The 16255-nt window shown below is 37.9% G+C and overlaps 1 protein-coding gene across 1 annotated transcript in view; it reads right to left on the bottom strand.

Annotated features, from left to right (window-relative positions):
* Positions 1-9667: 9667 nt before the first annotated feature.
* LOC127105834 (uncharacterized) overlaps positions 9668-16255 on the bottom strand; it is a 42994-nt gene continuing 36406 nt past the window's right edge. The window contains exon 2 of the mRNA XM_051043050.1: positions 9668-9856. Within this exon, the coding sequence (XP_050899007.1) occupies positions 9668-9856 (189 nt within the window). The remainder of the gene's footprint in view (positions 9857-16255) is intronic.

The raw sequence follows: 16255 nt of genomic DNA, 5'->3' as shown, positions 1-16255 counted from the left end.
TTGACTCAAGTCTAGCAACAGGTGCAAACGTCTCATCAAAATCAACCCCTTCAACTTGAGTATATCCTTGTGCCACTAGTCTTGCTTTATTCCTAGTGATTACTCCTTTCTCATCAGACTTGTTCTTGTAAATCCACTTGGTACCAATGATGTTAGTCCCTTTAGGTCGTGGAACTAACTCCCATACTTCATTTCATTTAAACTGCTCCAGTTCATCTTGCATGGCATTGATCCAATATTCATCAGTCAGGGCTTCTTTCACATTTTTTGGTTCAACCTTGGATACAAAACAGGAATTTGAGATATTCTCCCTTGATCTGGTAGTCACACCACTATTGGGATCCCCTATGATAAGATCCTTGGGGTGGTCCTTCTGAATTCTGATAGAAGGCACTTTTTTGAATGCATCTACCTCACCTTTAGGAGGAGTCTCCTGTACCTCTTCGGACTTGACTGGAATGTCTGTTGACGTATCAAGGAATGTTCTGACATCCTCTATGACATTGATTCCTTCCTCTTTATCATCCACAATAACATTTATGGATTCCATCAGGACATTGGTCCTGTAGTTGAACACTCTGTAAGCTCTGCTGTTAGTTGAGTATCCTAGGAATATACCCTCATCACTTTTGGGATCCATTTTCCTTCTCTGTTCACGATCTGCAAGAATGTAACACTTGCTTCCAAAGATATGAAAGTACTTCACAGTGGGTTTTCTGCCTTTCCATATTTCATACAGAGTGGAAGAGGTTGCTTTTCTCAAGGTAACTCTATTGTAAACATAGCAAGATGTATTCATAGCTTCGACCCAAAAGTGCATAGGAAGCTTCTTTGCATAAATCATTGCCCTGGCAGATTCTTGAATAGTTCTGTTTTTCCTTTCAACTATCCCATTTTGCTGAGGAGTTATAGGAGAGGAAAACTCATGACTTATCCCTTCAGACGAGCAAAATTCATCAAACTTGGAATTCTTAAACTCCGTCCCATGGTCACTCCTAATTCGGACAACACAACTGTCCTTTTCCCTTTGAAGTCTGATGCACAGTTCTTTGAAGACATCAAATGCATCTGACTCTTCTCTGATGAAGTTTATCCAAGTGTATCTGGAATGGTCATCAACAACTACATAGGCATACCTCTTTCCACCCAGACTTTCAACCTGCATAGGTCCCATTAAGTCCATGTGCAAAAGTTCTAGAGATTTGGATGTTGTAGGATGTCCCAGCTTAGGATGTGACATCTTGGTTTGCTTGCCAACCTGGCATTCTCCACAGACTCTTCCTTCATCAATAAGCAGCTTCGGGATTCCTCTAACTGCTTCCTTGGATATGATCTTTTTCATTCCCCTTAGATGGAGATGACCAAGACGTCTATGCCACAACTTCACTTCCTGGTCTTCCTTGGCTGAGGAGCAAATTGTGGAGTAGTTTGAGACTTTAGGTTCCCACAGATAACAATTATCTTTGGATCTGGATCCTCTCATAACTTCCTGATTATCTCCAGTCGTCACAACACATAGCTCCTTAGTGAACTGAACATAGAACCCTTGATCACACAGCTGGCTTATGCTGATGAGATTAGCAGTTAGTCCTTTTACTAACAGCACATTATTCAGTTCTGGAACTCCAAAGGTGTCCAGCTTACCCACACCTTTGATTTTTCCTTTAGCACCATCACCAAAGGTCACATAACTGGTAGTGTGAGGTTGTATATCCACCAATAAATTCTCCATACCAGTCATATGTCTTGAGCAACCACTATCAAAGTACCAATCTTCTCTGGTAGATGCCCTTAGAGCTGTGTGAGCTAACCTAGCAAACCATTGTCGTTTCTTGCTGGGGGCATTATGCTTATATGCCTTATGCTTAGGTCTGACATGAGGGGTTTGGTTAGGATAACCATGCAGCCTGTAGCAGAAGGCTTTTATATGACCAAACCTACCACAGTAGTGACATATCCATCTCTGAAATTTCTTCTTCTGATGGTTACTCATCCGGGTTCCCTGATGTTGCGACATTGGGTGTGACTTCTGCTTAAATTTCTGAACTTCATCCTTTGAGCGTTTGAGTTCAGCTGAGGATTTCTTCAAAAAGCCTAAACCAGACATGGTTCCTGACTTCTGTCCCACCTTTAGGATCTCTTCCAAAGTGTCCGTTCCTTTATTTAGCATTCTGATGGATTTTTTCATTTGACCTAGCTTGGAGGTCAGCAAGGTTATCTCACCATTTAGACCATCTATGACTGTCAGATGCTTCTGTTTCTCATCCTCCAGCTCCTTGATGAGTTTCTTCTGCTTTTCTCCTTGTACACGCACTTCTGCACTTTTGACACATAGCTCTTTATATGATGCAGCAAGTTCATCAAAGGTCAGTTCATCTCCACTTGAGTCATCATCAGTGGCACAAACACTAGTTAGTGCAGTGACATGTTTAGCAGATTCTCCTTCAGATTCACTCTCAGAATCTCCTTCAGACCATGTGATAGATAGCCCCTTCTTCTGCATCTTGAGGTAAGTAGGACATTCAACTCTAACGTGTCCAAAACCTTCACATCCATGACACTGGAATCCCTTGCATTGGTTGAACTTTTCTTCAGAAGTTGATCTTTTCTTGATGTCAGACGAGATGTTCTTGACATTTGGTCTACCTTTTTGATCAATCTTCTTTACGAAATTGTTGAACTGTCTCCCAAGCATGGCTATGGCTTCTGATATACTTTCATAACCTCTAGTACTTCCTGCTTCTGAATCCTCTTCAGTATTTGATACAAAAGCTACGCTTTTGTTCTTCTTTTCAACATTCTCACACAAGCCCATTTCAAAATTTGGAGAGAACCAATAAGCTCATCCACCTTCATATTGCAGATATCCTGAGCCTCTTCTATAGCAGTGACCTTCATGGCAAATCTCTTAGGTAATGACCTGAGAATCTTTCTTACGAGTTTCTCTTCAGCCATTTTCTCACCTAAGCCACCAGAAGTGTTGGCAATTTCAAGAATATTCATGTGGAAGTCATGAATAGTCTCATCCTCTTTCATCCTCAGATTTTCAAACTTGGTGGTCAGCATCTGAAGTTTAGACATCCTCACCTTGGAGGTACCTTCATGAGTTATCTTGAGGGTATCCCAAACTTCTTTAGCCAGCTCACAGTGATGCACCAGTCTGAAGATGTTCTTACTTATTCCATTGAACAGTGCATTCAAGGCCTTAGAGTTTCCAAGGGCTAAAGCCTCTTGCTCCTTGTCCCATTCTTCTTCTGGAATTTACATAGTGATTCCATCTTTCCCTGTCTTCGTTGGATATTCCCATCCTTTATTGACAGCTCTCCAGACTTTGCTATCTAGAGACTCAAGAAGGCTATCATACGAGGCTTCCAGTCATCATAGTTAGAACCATCCAGCATGGGTGGTCTATTTGAGTATCCTACATCCTTGTCCATGGTACTAGAAAGTAACTCCCCTAGATCTCACCCAGAAATAAACAGGCAGGGTGCCTGCTCTGATGCCAATTGAAATTCTAGTTAACAGACTTTCGATGTCACACGGGATGTTATGACATCCAATTCTGCGCAAACAAGAATTATGCAGAACTTAAAAGTAAGTGCAGTAAATAACACAAGGAATTGTTTACCCAGTTCGGTGTCACACACACCTACGTCTGGGGGCTACAAAGCCAGGGAGGAAATCCACTATTAGTAGTATTAATTCAGACCTTAAACCAACTGTTTAATCCTATCACTTAATACCTACCCAATGCAATTTCAATCTTACACTAAGATCAGAGTTCCTACTCACTCCCCCTCAATCACCTCAGTGATTACAATCTTTAATTAAGTTTAAAGATAATAGTGAAGTCACACTTCAAACAACTCTTGATTGTGCTTAACAGCTTTAATCAAGATACACAGTACTCACGCTTAAAAGCTTAGAGTGACACAACACTTACAACTCAATGAACACCCTAGTCCAATGCAATCATCTAGGTGATAATTGCTTGGCTCACAAGATACACCTAATACAAGACACACAAAAAATACAGCAGTGAAGTATGATGGAACAATAAAATCTTCACGCCTAAAATCCCTGAGTTCTGAATGAAGAACTGCCATCCTTTTATATTGCAGCACTTGGGCCTTGTACTTGTATTTCCTGAAATTAAGGTCAAGTAAGTTAACCTAATTTCCACATATTAGGGTACTAACAAATAGGCTATTTTTTAGGTTCATTAATTGTAGCTTAGTTGTTAGTTTCCTGGATTTTAGCTCAGCTGTTGAATTCCTGAAGAATAGCCTGAGAAAAATGCTGAAACAGAAAAACTAACCAACCTACAATTTAGCATATGCTGTCAGGAATGAATGTCACAACATTCAGTTTGACGTCCAAATCATAGACCATATGCTAAGTCTGTTATTTTTCTGAAAACAGACTGTACAAAATTGTTGTACTGTAGAGGACCAACCCGTTCATACTTCAGTATCAGCTTACATTAATAAATGTCAAAACATCCAATTTGACATTTACACATAGAGCCTTATGCCATGGTCTGTTGTTCTCCTGAAGAATAGACTGAGATACATACTGAAATGTAGCAGAAAGCCAACCTGCCTATTATTCAGTATATGCTGTCAATGATGAATGTCATAACATCCAGTTTGACATTCAGACAGTAGGCCTTGTGCCAGGTCTGTTATTCCCTTGATAAATAGACTGAACATAAATACTGAGTTATAACAGAACACCAACTGTTCTATTCCTCAGTATCTGCTGTCAGGGATAAATGTCATAATATCTAGTTTGACATTCAGTAGATCCTATATTAGCTAAACCTGCAGCATACTACTCAAGTATGTCATGACATGAGTCAAGACATCAGAGTACAGTTAGATGATCTAACACAAAAAGCAGCTAATCAAACATCTCCAAAGCAGGTCATGACATCAGTCAAGACATTATAATCCATCTAGTGTTTTAACATAAAATGCAGCCAATCAAACATCTACACAAAACAAAATAATCTCTAAGTGCTCAAGAATACTTTTGAAGAAAATGATATGAAAATTTTATTTCAAAAGTATCTGAATATGAAAACATAGATGAAAATGAATGTATAGAGATTTTGTAAATTGATTTGAAAGAGGTGAATTTTAAATGAAAATATAAAGAGTATTTATACTATGAATGCATCCCTTCAATCATAACATGGCAATGGTTAAAAGAGAAATCTGAGAATTATTGATGAAAAGATGTAAGGTTTTGCCATGAAGAGTTATGATGAGTTGGTGCAAGGAATGGTGAAACAAAAATTCAGATTTTTCAAAAATTTCCCAGCATCAATTGATTGACTCTCATGACCAATCGATTGACATAAACCAAAAACTTAAAAATACACTAAGATCAATCGATTGACATACAACACCAATCGATTGGTCCAACTTTGAAAACGAAAAATGCTAAAACAGAAAGTTTGATCAATCGATTGCAATATAGGATCAATCGATTGATACAGGCAAAACTTTGAAAAATTTCTAAGTTAAAGAACTTTTGAATATGCAATGTTTTAAACATCATTTTAAAACCAAAAATTATGATAGAAAAAGTTTTATAATGATCATATAATGTATTATAAAAACTTTTGAGCACTAGGAGTATATTCTCAAGAATTTCATATACCTTTACTAGATCCATGAAAACTTGAGCAAAGTTGATGTAATCTTCTTTTTCCATTCTTTTGATATGGAGGGCTTGATATGTTGTCTTCATCAAAATCTTGTAGGAAGCTTCTCTTCACATTCTCCCCCTTTTTGATGACGACAACCAATATTGAAGCTTGAACTCATACTCCTCCTATCTCTTGAAAGTAATCAAATGAAAAACTCCCCCTGCATAAAATAACACAAGCAAAACACACATGCATACACCTTCTCCCCTTTGTCATGATCAAAAAGAAGGGAAAAGAACACAAGAAAATATAAGAGAAAAATAAACATTCAACCATACAAAGATGTCCAAATATTACAACACAGAGAAACAAATAAGTTATGCAGAACATAAAACAAGTACGACAAAAGACAGAATTAAAGAAGAACAAGTCATAAAAGCACCACAGGAGATCCAATCATTGATTATTCCCATCATTTGACCCACCACCTTGATAACCACCTTGTGAAAACTCTTAACGATCCTTCTTAGAAGATAAATGACCAATCTCGGTCATAACATCCGTTTAGAATCCCTTGAAGATATTCCATAATCATTTGGTTGGAGGGTTGATCTGGTTGAGCTTCCAAAGGAGGGTTAAATTCTTCATCACTGTGAACTTCAGGTTGAGGTTCTTCATCATCATTGTCTAGGTATTTTACCTTATGGGTCTGGTGATTGTAGATAACTCCCATCTTCCAATTGACCTGCTTGATACTAATCATGAAGGAGGGCTTTTCCATTGAGAAGCAAAGTTCATTCTCCATGTTGATGTTGAAATGACGGAAAATCTTTGTCAAGAAATGTGCATGTGGCAAACCCTCAGCATATTCATCATGGGACATCATATGAGAAAGAATTGTATGACCCCAATCAACACGAAAATTATTTTTGATGGCATATAGGAGCATCATTTCTGGATCTGTTATAGTGTAATGATTTGAGAATCTAGGCACAATAACACAAAATAGAAAATAGTGCAACATTCTATCATCAATAGAGAACTTAGCTAGGGACCAGTAAACACGTTCTGGGTGATCTCCTCCAAAAATCTTCTTCCTCTTATTGTAAAACTGATGCTCAGACAAACGATTCAAACTATAGTAGAAAGAATGTTTGTTATATTATTCCCACGGAGCCTTTGTGCCAACAAAATTGTGACCACCAGTAGGAATTTCAAAGAATAGCACTTCAATCAGCAGCCGTCATGGAGATTGGAACGCCCTTCACCACAGATGTTAGTTTCCCCTTCTTCTTCACCATCTTCGGGGTAAATATTTGTATTATAACCGATGAGGTCACTCAATCCCAATTCCTCAAAATCAGTAGGAAAACTAAAAACATCGTCAGGAAAAGAAACAAAAGAGCCATACTTTGGCTTCATGATTTTCTTTTGGAAGAAGTATGTCTCGTACCTTTCCTATTGACTCTTGGTGGTGAAAAGCCTTGACAAATCTAGAGGGCCTCTAGAACTAGAAGCCTTGCCCCTTCCTTTAGATTAAAGTTGAAAGTCCATGAAGGTTTCTTGGAGAAAACAAGTAATTGAAGGAGAAAGCAAAAGCCTTTGAGTGAAAGAGACAAATCATGTAGCAATGCTAAATATTTCTTGTAGAAAGATGTAGTTTTTATGGTGGTAAAGTGTAGTAATGTGAAGAATCAAGTGGTTGGACCAATAAAATAAAAAGAAATAAATAGAAATAAAGTCACATAAAGAGCTATTAACAAGAGTTTCTAAAAAACATTTACTAGGAAATAGGGAAAGGAGAAGGAATAGGAGAAAAAGTGGTAAAAGACAAAAACAAATAAATGATATATGGAAGAGTGTATCAGTAGATATAGCAGGAAGCACATGTGAAGAAATAAAATGAGAAAAAATAGGAAAGAAATCATGTGCATGCTGAACAAATAAAATTAAAAAATTTAAAGACCAATCAATTGACACTCATGGACCAATCGATTGGCATAGTGAAAAAGTTGAAAAAATAAGAGGACCAATCAATTGAAGGAAGGAATCCAATCGACTGGTTGATGAAATGAATTTTTTTAAAAAATAAAAAAATAAGGAACCAATCGATTGAAAGAATAATGTAATCGATTGAATGAACTTACTGTAAACCAAAAATTGAGAAATTAAGAGGGACCAATTGATTGACACAAGACCAACAATCGATTGACACCAAACAATTTTTTATAAAAGCTTAAAATTAACACATCAGCAAACATACTTATTAAAATAAAAACATTTTCAATAATATTAAACAATTAATTACTAAATATTATGAGAAAAAGTGCATGTACCTTTTGTGAACCATTTGAGGGTCTTGATTCGATTAAATGTCATTTTCGCTTAAAATACCAAGATCCCTTATGATTTTATAGAATGCATATATTGCCAATGGTTTAGTGAAGATATCTGCGAGTTGGTTTTGTGTATCAATGAAGGATATCTTGATGTCGCCTTTGAGAACGTGATCCCTTAGGAAGTGGTGACGAATGTCTATATGCTTGGTTCTTGAATGGATTATCGGATTCTTTGAAATATTGATGGCACTAGTTTTGTCACATTTGAGAGCAATGTTTACAAGGTTTATACCATAGTCACGAAGTTGTTGCTTTAACCAAAGAATTTGAGAACAACAGCTACCAGCAGCAAGGTATTCTTCTTCAGCGTTGTTGAGAGCCACACTCACTTGCTTTTTACATGACCACGAGACTAGAGCATTTCAAAAAATGTGACATGTTCCACTCGTGCTTTTTATGTCTATTTTACATCCTTCATAATCTGCATCAGAAAAACCAACAAGACTACATATACTACCTTAGGGGTACCATAAACCGACATTGGATGTTCCTTTGAGATACTTCATTACTCTCTTTACAACGGAGAGATAAGATTCCTTTGGAGATGCTTGAAATCGAGCACATAAACAAACACTAAACATAATATCAGGTTGACTAGCCGTTAGATATAACAAGGAACCAATCATACCTCGATACTTAGTTATGTCAGTTGGTTTTCCGGATTCATCTTGATCAAGATATGTCCCTGATCCCATCGGAGTGGCTATATCTTTGCAAGCATCCATGTCGAATATTTTGAGAAGTTATTTGCAGTATTTAGATTGATTGATGAATATCCCATCCTTTGTTTGTTTGATGTGCAATCCAAGGAAGTAGTTCAACTTACCCATCATGGACATTTCAAATTCTCCTTGCATGATTGTTGAGAATTCTTCACATAAGGATTCATTTGTGGATCCAAATATGATGTCATCTACATAAATTTGAACTAAGATAGTATGATGGTTAATTCTTTTGATAAATATAGTAGTATCAACTTTACCTTTTTCGAACCCATGTTCGCAAAGAAAATTGCTTAACCTATCACACCACGCCCTTGGTGCTTGCTTCAATCCGTACAAGGCCTTTTTGAGTTTGTACACATGATTGGGATGTTTGAAATCTTCAAATCCTGGAGGTTGACATACGTACACTTCTTAAGGTATGTATCCATTTAGGAATGCGCTTTTAACGTCCATTTGGTGCAACTGAAAATTCAAAGAACAAGCATATGCCAACAATAATCTAATTTCCTATAGTCTAGCAATCAGGGCAAAAGTTTCTTCAAAATCAATACCTTCTTCTTGATTATAGCCTTGGGCTACCAATCTTGCCTTGTTCCTTACAATGATACCATTTTCATCTAGCTTGTTTTTGAAGATCCATTTAGTACCGATAACATGCTTGCCTTTTGGTCTAGGAACTAGATCCCATACTTGATTTCTTTCAAACTGATTAAGTTCTTCTTGCATGGCTAGAATCCATTTATCATCATCTAAGGACTCTGTGATTTTGGAAGGTTCAATTTGAGAAACAAACTCCATGTTGAGACATGCATCTTTAAGATTCAATCTTGTTGCAACGCCTTGACTTATATCTCCAATGACTTTATCAATTGGATGATCCCAATGAGTTATCCATTCTTTAGGTAGATCATTATCATTTGATTTTGTTGATCTTTCTCATCTTGATGTTTTGGCTGATCATCATTGTTTCCACTTGAAGTATCATTTTTAGGAACTTCTACAAAATCATCATCATCATCGCATAAAACAATATCCTCCTTGGAGGGGTTAGATTCATCGAAAGTAACATGCATAGACTATTCAATTTTTAAAGTTCTTTTATTATATATTCTATAGGCTTTACTAGTAAGAGAATATCCAAGAAATATACCTTCGTCGGACTTCTCGTCGAACTTACCTAGATTGTCTTTGTCATTGTTGAGGACAAATCATTTGCATCCAAAAATGTGAAAGTAAGATATGTTTGGTTTCCTTCCTTTGAAGAGTTTATAAGGGGTCTTTTTCAAAATAGGTCTAATAATAATTCTATTACTTATATAGCATGTCGTGCTTACCGCATCTGCCCAAAAATACTTTGGAAGATTTGAGTCGCTCATCATCATTTGTGCAAGTTCCACAAGTGACCTATTCTTCCTCTCTACCACTCCATTCTTATGGAGGCAATAGTTAGCGATTTTTCATTTTGGATTTGCTTTGCATATTTCTTGAACGCCTTGAATGCATCATTTTTCTGCACTAAGAAGAAAGTCCAAGTGCATCTAGAGAAATCATCAACAATAACTAAAGTATATACATTACCTCCGAAGCTTCTTGTTCTTGATGGACCAAATAAGTCCATATGCAACAATTGTAGTGGCCTTGTAGTGGACACCAGATTCTTTGACATGAAGAGTTATGATGAATTGGTGCAAGGAATGGTGAAATAAAAATTCAGATTTTTCAAAAATTTCCCAGCATCAATCGATTGACTCTCATTACCAATCGATTGACATAAACCAAAAACTGAAAAAGTACACTAAGATCAATCGATTGACATATAACACCAGTCGATTGGTCCAACTTTGAAAACGAAAAATGCTAAAACAGAAAGTTTGATCAATATATTGCAATATAGCATCAATCGATTGATACAGGCAAAACTTTGAAAATTTTCTAAGTTAAAAAACTTTTGAATATGCAATGTTTTAAACATCACTTTAAAACAAAAAATCATGATAGAAAAAGTTTTATAATGATCATATAATGTATGATAAAAACTTTTGAGCATTAGGAGTATATTGTCAAGAATTCCATATACCTTTATTAGATCCATGAAAACTTGAGCAAAGTTGATGTAATCTTCTTTTTCCATTCTTTTGATATGGAGGGCTTAATATTTTGTCTTCATCAAAATCTTGTAGGAAGATTGTCTTTACATTATTGAGGTTCTTGAAGACCGAGTAACAAGAGACAAAGAGAGACAGAGGTTTCATCTTCCTCTAGTATGCCTCAGCCTTCCGTTTCTTGGAAGAAGATTGTTGATCAGCTTGTCCTCGAGAAGACTCAAATGAAGACTTCTTTTGAGTCTGAGATCCGACGCATCAGGAGGAAGTACGCGCCTGCAGCCAGATCTTCTGACATTGTTATTAGGGATCCTTAGGATGACTAGTCTCCTTTTCTCTTGTATTTTTGTATTTTTGGTTTCTGAAATTGTACTTAGTGTAATCCTTCCAATTATATAAATAAAAGAGATTTTATGATCAATCAAATTGTTACAATCATTTTTATCATATATATTTGCAAATAATATAGTATATTCCTTGGAAAATAAAAACAACCAAGCATTTCATTTCATGCATCATTTGCATAGCAGGTTTCTCTTTCGCCAGATGTCTTATTGGTATTTCTTTTGTGCTTCAGCCAATCTGACTCATCGATATAATATTCACGCCAATGACTCAAGAATCATGGAACATCTAGAGCAAGAGAACGGAGATTTGAAGGACGAGATCGCTCGTCTGACTGCCATGATGGAGTCAGTGCTAGTTGCTCAGAACCAGTCATCTTCAACGCCTGCAACTCCTCCTGCTCAGAGGACTGTTATTTCCGAGGTTGCTACCTCTACCATTCCTGCTACTGCTGCTCACTTTGTGCCTTCCATGCCTGCCGAATTCCCGTGGGGAATGCCGCCCGATTTTATACCTGAAAGTTTTGTGCCTATGTTTGCTTCCATGCCGGCATCTAGCCCAGTCATGTTTGTGCCGCCACCAGTTGTGCATACTTTACCCCGTGTTGAAGACACCATCTATCATTTTGAGTCGTCCGAGGGCCCTGATGTGTATGAGAAGATGGATGAAATGAAAGACCAATTCCTTGAGCTGTGAAAGGAGTTGAAAACTTTGAGGGGTAAAGATTTGTTTGGTAAGAAGGCTGCGGAACTTTGCTTGGTTCCAAATGTCAAAATCTAGGTGAAGTTCAAAGTTCCTGACTTTGAAAAGTACAAGGGAAATACTTGTCCGCTCAATCATCTCATCATGTATGCTAGAAAGATGTCGACGTAAACTGATAATGATCAGTTATTGATTCATTATTTTCAAGACAGTCTGACTGGTGCTGCATTGAAGTGGTACATGGGCTTGGATAGTGCGAGCATCTGCACGTTCAATGATTTAGGTGAAGCATTCGTGAAGCAGTACAAGTATAATATGGATATGGCACCGGATAGAGATTAGTTAAGGTCATTATCTCAGAAGGATAAGGAGACGTTTAAGGAGTATGCTCAGAGATTGATAGAGCTTGCTGCTCAAATTACCCCTTCTTTGGAAGAGAAGGTGATGACCAAGATCTTCCTCAAGACCCTGAGCTCATTCAACTATGAGCGGATAATTGCCAGTGCCCCCAGTGATTTTACCGAGATGGTAAATATTGGGATGAGGCTAGAAGAAGGTATCTGATAGGGATGGTTATCTAAGGAGGAAGCTTCGTCTAGCAAGAGGTATGGTAACAGTTTTTCTTAGAAGAAGGAGAACGAAGCTAATGCAGTATCTGTTGGGAGGCAAAGGAGGTCTCATGTCAGAAGAAGTCTGCAATCCTGTAAACATCATCATCAAGTATCATCTATTATTCTGATATTTTCTAATAATCAATCAACACCAATTCAACAACAACATCAACTACAACCACGGGAACAGACAAACACCTACAACAACAACAACAAAAGTACCAACAATTATCAATAACAAAACTTCGAGAGGAAGAAGGTCTCTTTTAACCCTATTCCTATGCAATATGATGAATTGTGCCCATCATTGGTTCTCAAGAACCTTTTGCAACCAAGGAGTCCTCCTCAAATTCCTGAACCACTTCCATAGTGGTACAAGCCGGAACTCCATTGTGCCTTTCACCAAGGAGCTTCCGGTCATGATATTGAGAATTGCTACCCCCTAAAGTATGAAGTCCAAAAGCTGGTTAAAATTCGAATGGTGTCCTTTGAGGATCGTGCGCCAAATGTCAAAGCTAACCCACTACCTACCCATGGAAATTCATCTGTTAATATGGTGGACGGCTGTCCCGGGGAGTTAAAAGTATTTGATGTCCGCTTCATTAGAAGGTCCTTGGTGACGATGCACAAGGATATCTATTTGGTAAGCGATTGTGAGCATGATCCTGATGGTTGTGCTACTTGTAGTGTCAATCCTAGAGGTTGTATGGTTGTGAAGAGAGACATCCAAAGGTTAATGGATGAGGGGATGATTCAGATTCTCCAGTCCCGTCACGTGGATGACGATGTGAATGTTATTGTTCTCGTTTTCAAAACTCCTGAAAGAGTAATGATCTAATACAAAAGCAACAGGAGTAACAGTGTCAGCAACAGATCGGTATCGCTGTTGGTTATACGGTTAGCGGGTCTCATCCCGTATACATCCGATAAGGCTGTCCCATATCAGTATAATGCTACCATGTTAGAGAATGGTCAAGAGGTTCCTTTGCCTACAACCAGTTCTGTTGTGAGTATAGCTGATGTTACTAAGGTGACCCGTAGTGGTTATTTCTTTGGGCCAGTGTTCCCAAAGAATGTGGAAGACTTATCTGTTAGTAAGAAGTTTGAAGTGATTGTGGTAGATTCTATTAGTGCTCCAAAGTGTTAGTCTGGTGAACCCAGTGATTTGAAGCCTAACGATGATGATGAGGTACTCAAATTAATCAAGAAGAGCGAGTTCAATATGGTGGAGCAGTTACTCCAAACTCCCTCCAAGATTTCAGTGTTGTCTCTGCTAATGAATTCAGAAGCGCACAGGGAAGCACTGCAAAAGGTTTTAGAGCAAGCGTATGTGGAACATGATGTTACGGTGGATCAGTTTGATCATATTATGGCTAACATCACTTCTTGCAACAATCTTAGCTTATGTGATGAAGAACTCCCCGAGGAGGGTAGAAATCATAACTTGGCTCTACATATTTCGATGAATTTCAAGGAGGACGCTCTGTCAAATGTATTGGTTGACACCGGTTCTTCATTGAACGTGATTCCAAAGTCAACTTTGTCAAGGCTGTCATTCCAAGGTGCTCCTATGGGATATAGTGGCGTGATCGTCAAAGCATTTGATGGTTCTCGCAAGACTGTGATCGGCGAAGTGGACCTTCCTATGAAGATAGGTCTAAGTGATTTCCAAATTACTTTCCAAGTAATGGACATCCACCTGGCCTGTAGCTGCTTGTTAGGAAGGCCATGGATACATGAGGCATGAGAAGTTACTTCAACATTGCATCAGAAGTTGAAGTTTGTCAAGAATGTTAAGTTGGTCATTGTTGGTGGGGAGAAGGCTTTGTTGGTAAGCCACATGTAATCTTTATCTTATGTAGAAGTTGAGGATGAGACTAGAACTCCATTCCAAGCCTTGTCTATTACTGAGGAAAAGAGAGTCGGGGCACCCATGTCCTTATTTAAAGATGCGTCGAGAATTGTTGAAGATGGTAAGTTTGGTCAGTGGGGACAGATGGTAGAGGTCTCCGACAACAAGAGCAGAGCCGGTTTGGGTTTCCAACGAGGGTAATATGTGACTAGAGCTGAAGATGTGCAACCCAGTTTCCGTAGCGGAGGGTTCATTCATGGTAATGAACAACACTTAGCTGCTGTGATTGAGGGTGATGAAGATGAAGACTGCACCAACTTTGTGACGTATGGAAAAGCTTGCAACAATTGGATTGTTGTTGATATTCCTATTATTGTGCATCGATCTAAGTAATTATTTTTATTTGTTTTTGAAGATCCTTCTCCTATTCCTAAGGGAGAAGTGAACATTGTTTAGGCATTTTAAAATTTGATCATCATTAAAATATAATTCTATTCATCCACATCTATGATATTTTATTTTTACTTTTTGCTTTATTCTGAAAATGGTAATCACAAAAAACATAAATAAATAAATATAATTTGTCCATCTACATAATATTTGGCCATAATTCACTTCCCTAAAATCAAAATATCAAATCATTATGCAGGTTGGTTTCTAAACCCATTGAATACAATGATCCTTCTCCTTCTCCAAATTTTGAATTCCCTGTGTTTGAGGCTGAGGAGGAAAGTGATGAAGATGTGTCTAATGAATTGTCTTGTCTTCTTGAGCATGAAAGAAAAGTCATTCAGCCATTTGAAAAGCAGATTGAGTTGGTCAACTTGGGTTCCGAAGATGATGTGAAGGAAGTCAAGATTGGGTCTTGACTGTGTCCTTAAGAGAAGAAGGATTTAATTGATCTTTTCTGAGAGTATTCAGATGTGTTTGCTTGGTCTTATCAAGACATGCCTGGGTTGGATTCTGAGATTGAGGAGCATAGATTGTCGTTGAAGCCAGAATGCCCGCCAATCAAGCAGAAATTGAGGAAGACTCGTCTTGATATGGCAATGAAGATCAAAGAAGGAGTGCAAAAACAGATTGATGTTGGTTTCCTTGTTATTGCTGAGTATCCGCAGTCGGTGGACAATATTATGCTTGTTCCTAAGAAAGATGGAAAAGTCCGTATGTGCGTTGATTATAGAGATTTGAATAAATTCAGTCTAAAAGATGATTTCCCTATGCCACACATTGATATGTTGGTAGACAATACATCTAAGTTCAAAGTCTTTTCGTTTATGGACGGATTTTCCGGATATAATCAGATCAAGATGGAACCCGAGGATATGGAGAAGACCACGTTCATTAGACCCTGGTGAATATTCTGTTATAGAGTGATGCCTTTCGGTTTAAAGAATGCTGGTGCAACTTACCAAAGAGCAATGACTACTCTTTTTCATGATATGATGCATAAAGAGATCGAGGTTTATGTTGATGATATGATTGCTAAATCCAGTGATGAAGAGGAACATGTCGAGCATTTGTTGAAGCTATTCCAGCATTTGAGGAAATATAAACTCTGCTTGAATCCTAATAAATGTACTTTTGGTTTTAGTTCCGGTAAGTTGTTGGGCTTTATTGTCAGTGAGAAAGGTATTGAAGTTGATCCTGCCAAGGTCAAAGAAATACAAGAGATGCATGCGCCCAAAACTGAGAAGCAAGTCAGAGGTTTTCTCGGCCGCTTGAATTATATCTCCAGATTCATTTCACACATGACTGCCACATGTGCGCCTATATTCAAGCTTCTTCGGAAAGACCAGTCTTGTGATTGGACCGAAGACTGCCAGAAAGCTTTTGACAATATCAAGGAATATCTGCTTCAGC

This window comes from Lathyrus oleraceus, chromosome 1 (assembly GCF_024323335.1).
Source record: "Lathyrus oleraceus cultivar Zhongwan6 chromosome 1, CAAS_Psat_ZW6_1.0, whole genome shotgun sequence".
In the NCBI taxonomy this organism is placed as follows: Eukaryota; Viridiplantae; Streptophyta; class Magnoliopsida; order Fabales; family Fabaceae; genus Lathyrus; species Lathyrus oleraceus.
The sequence above is the reverse complement of the archived record's forward strand: the minus strand, read 5'-3'. Positions and strand labels throughout refer to the sequence as shown.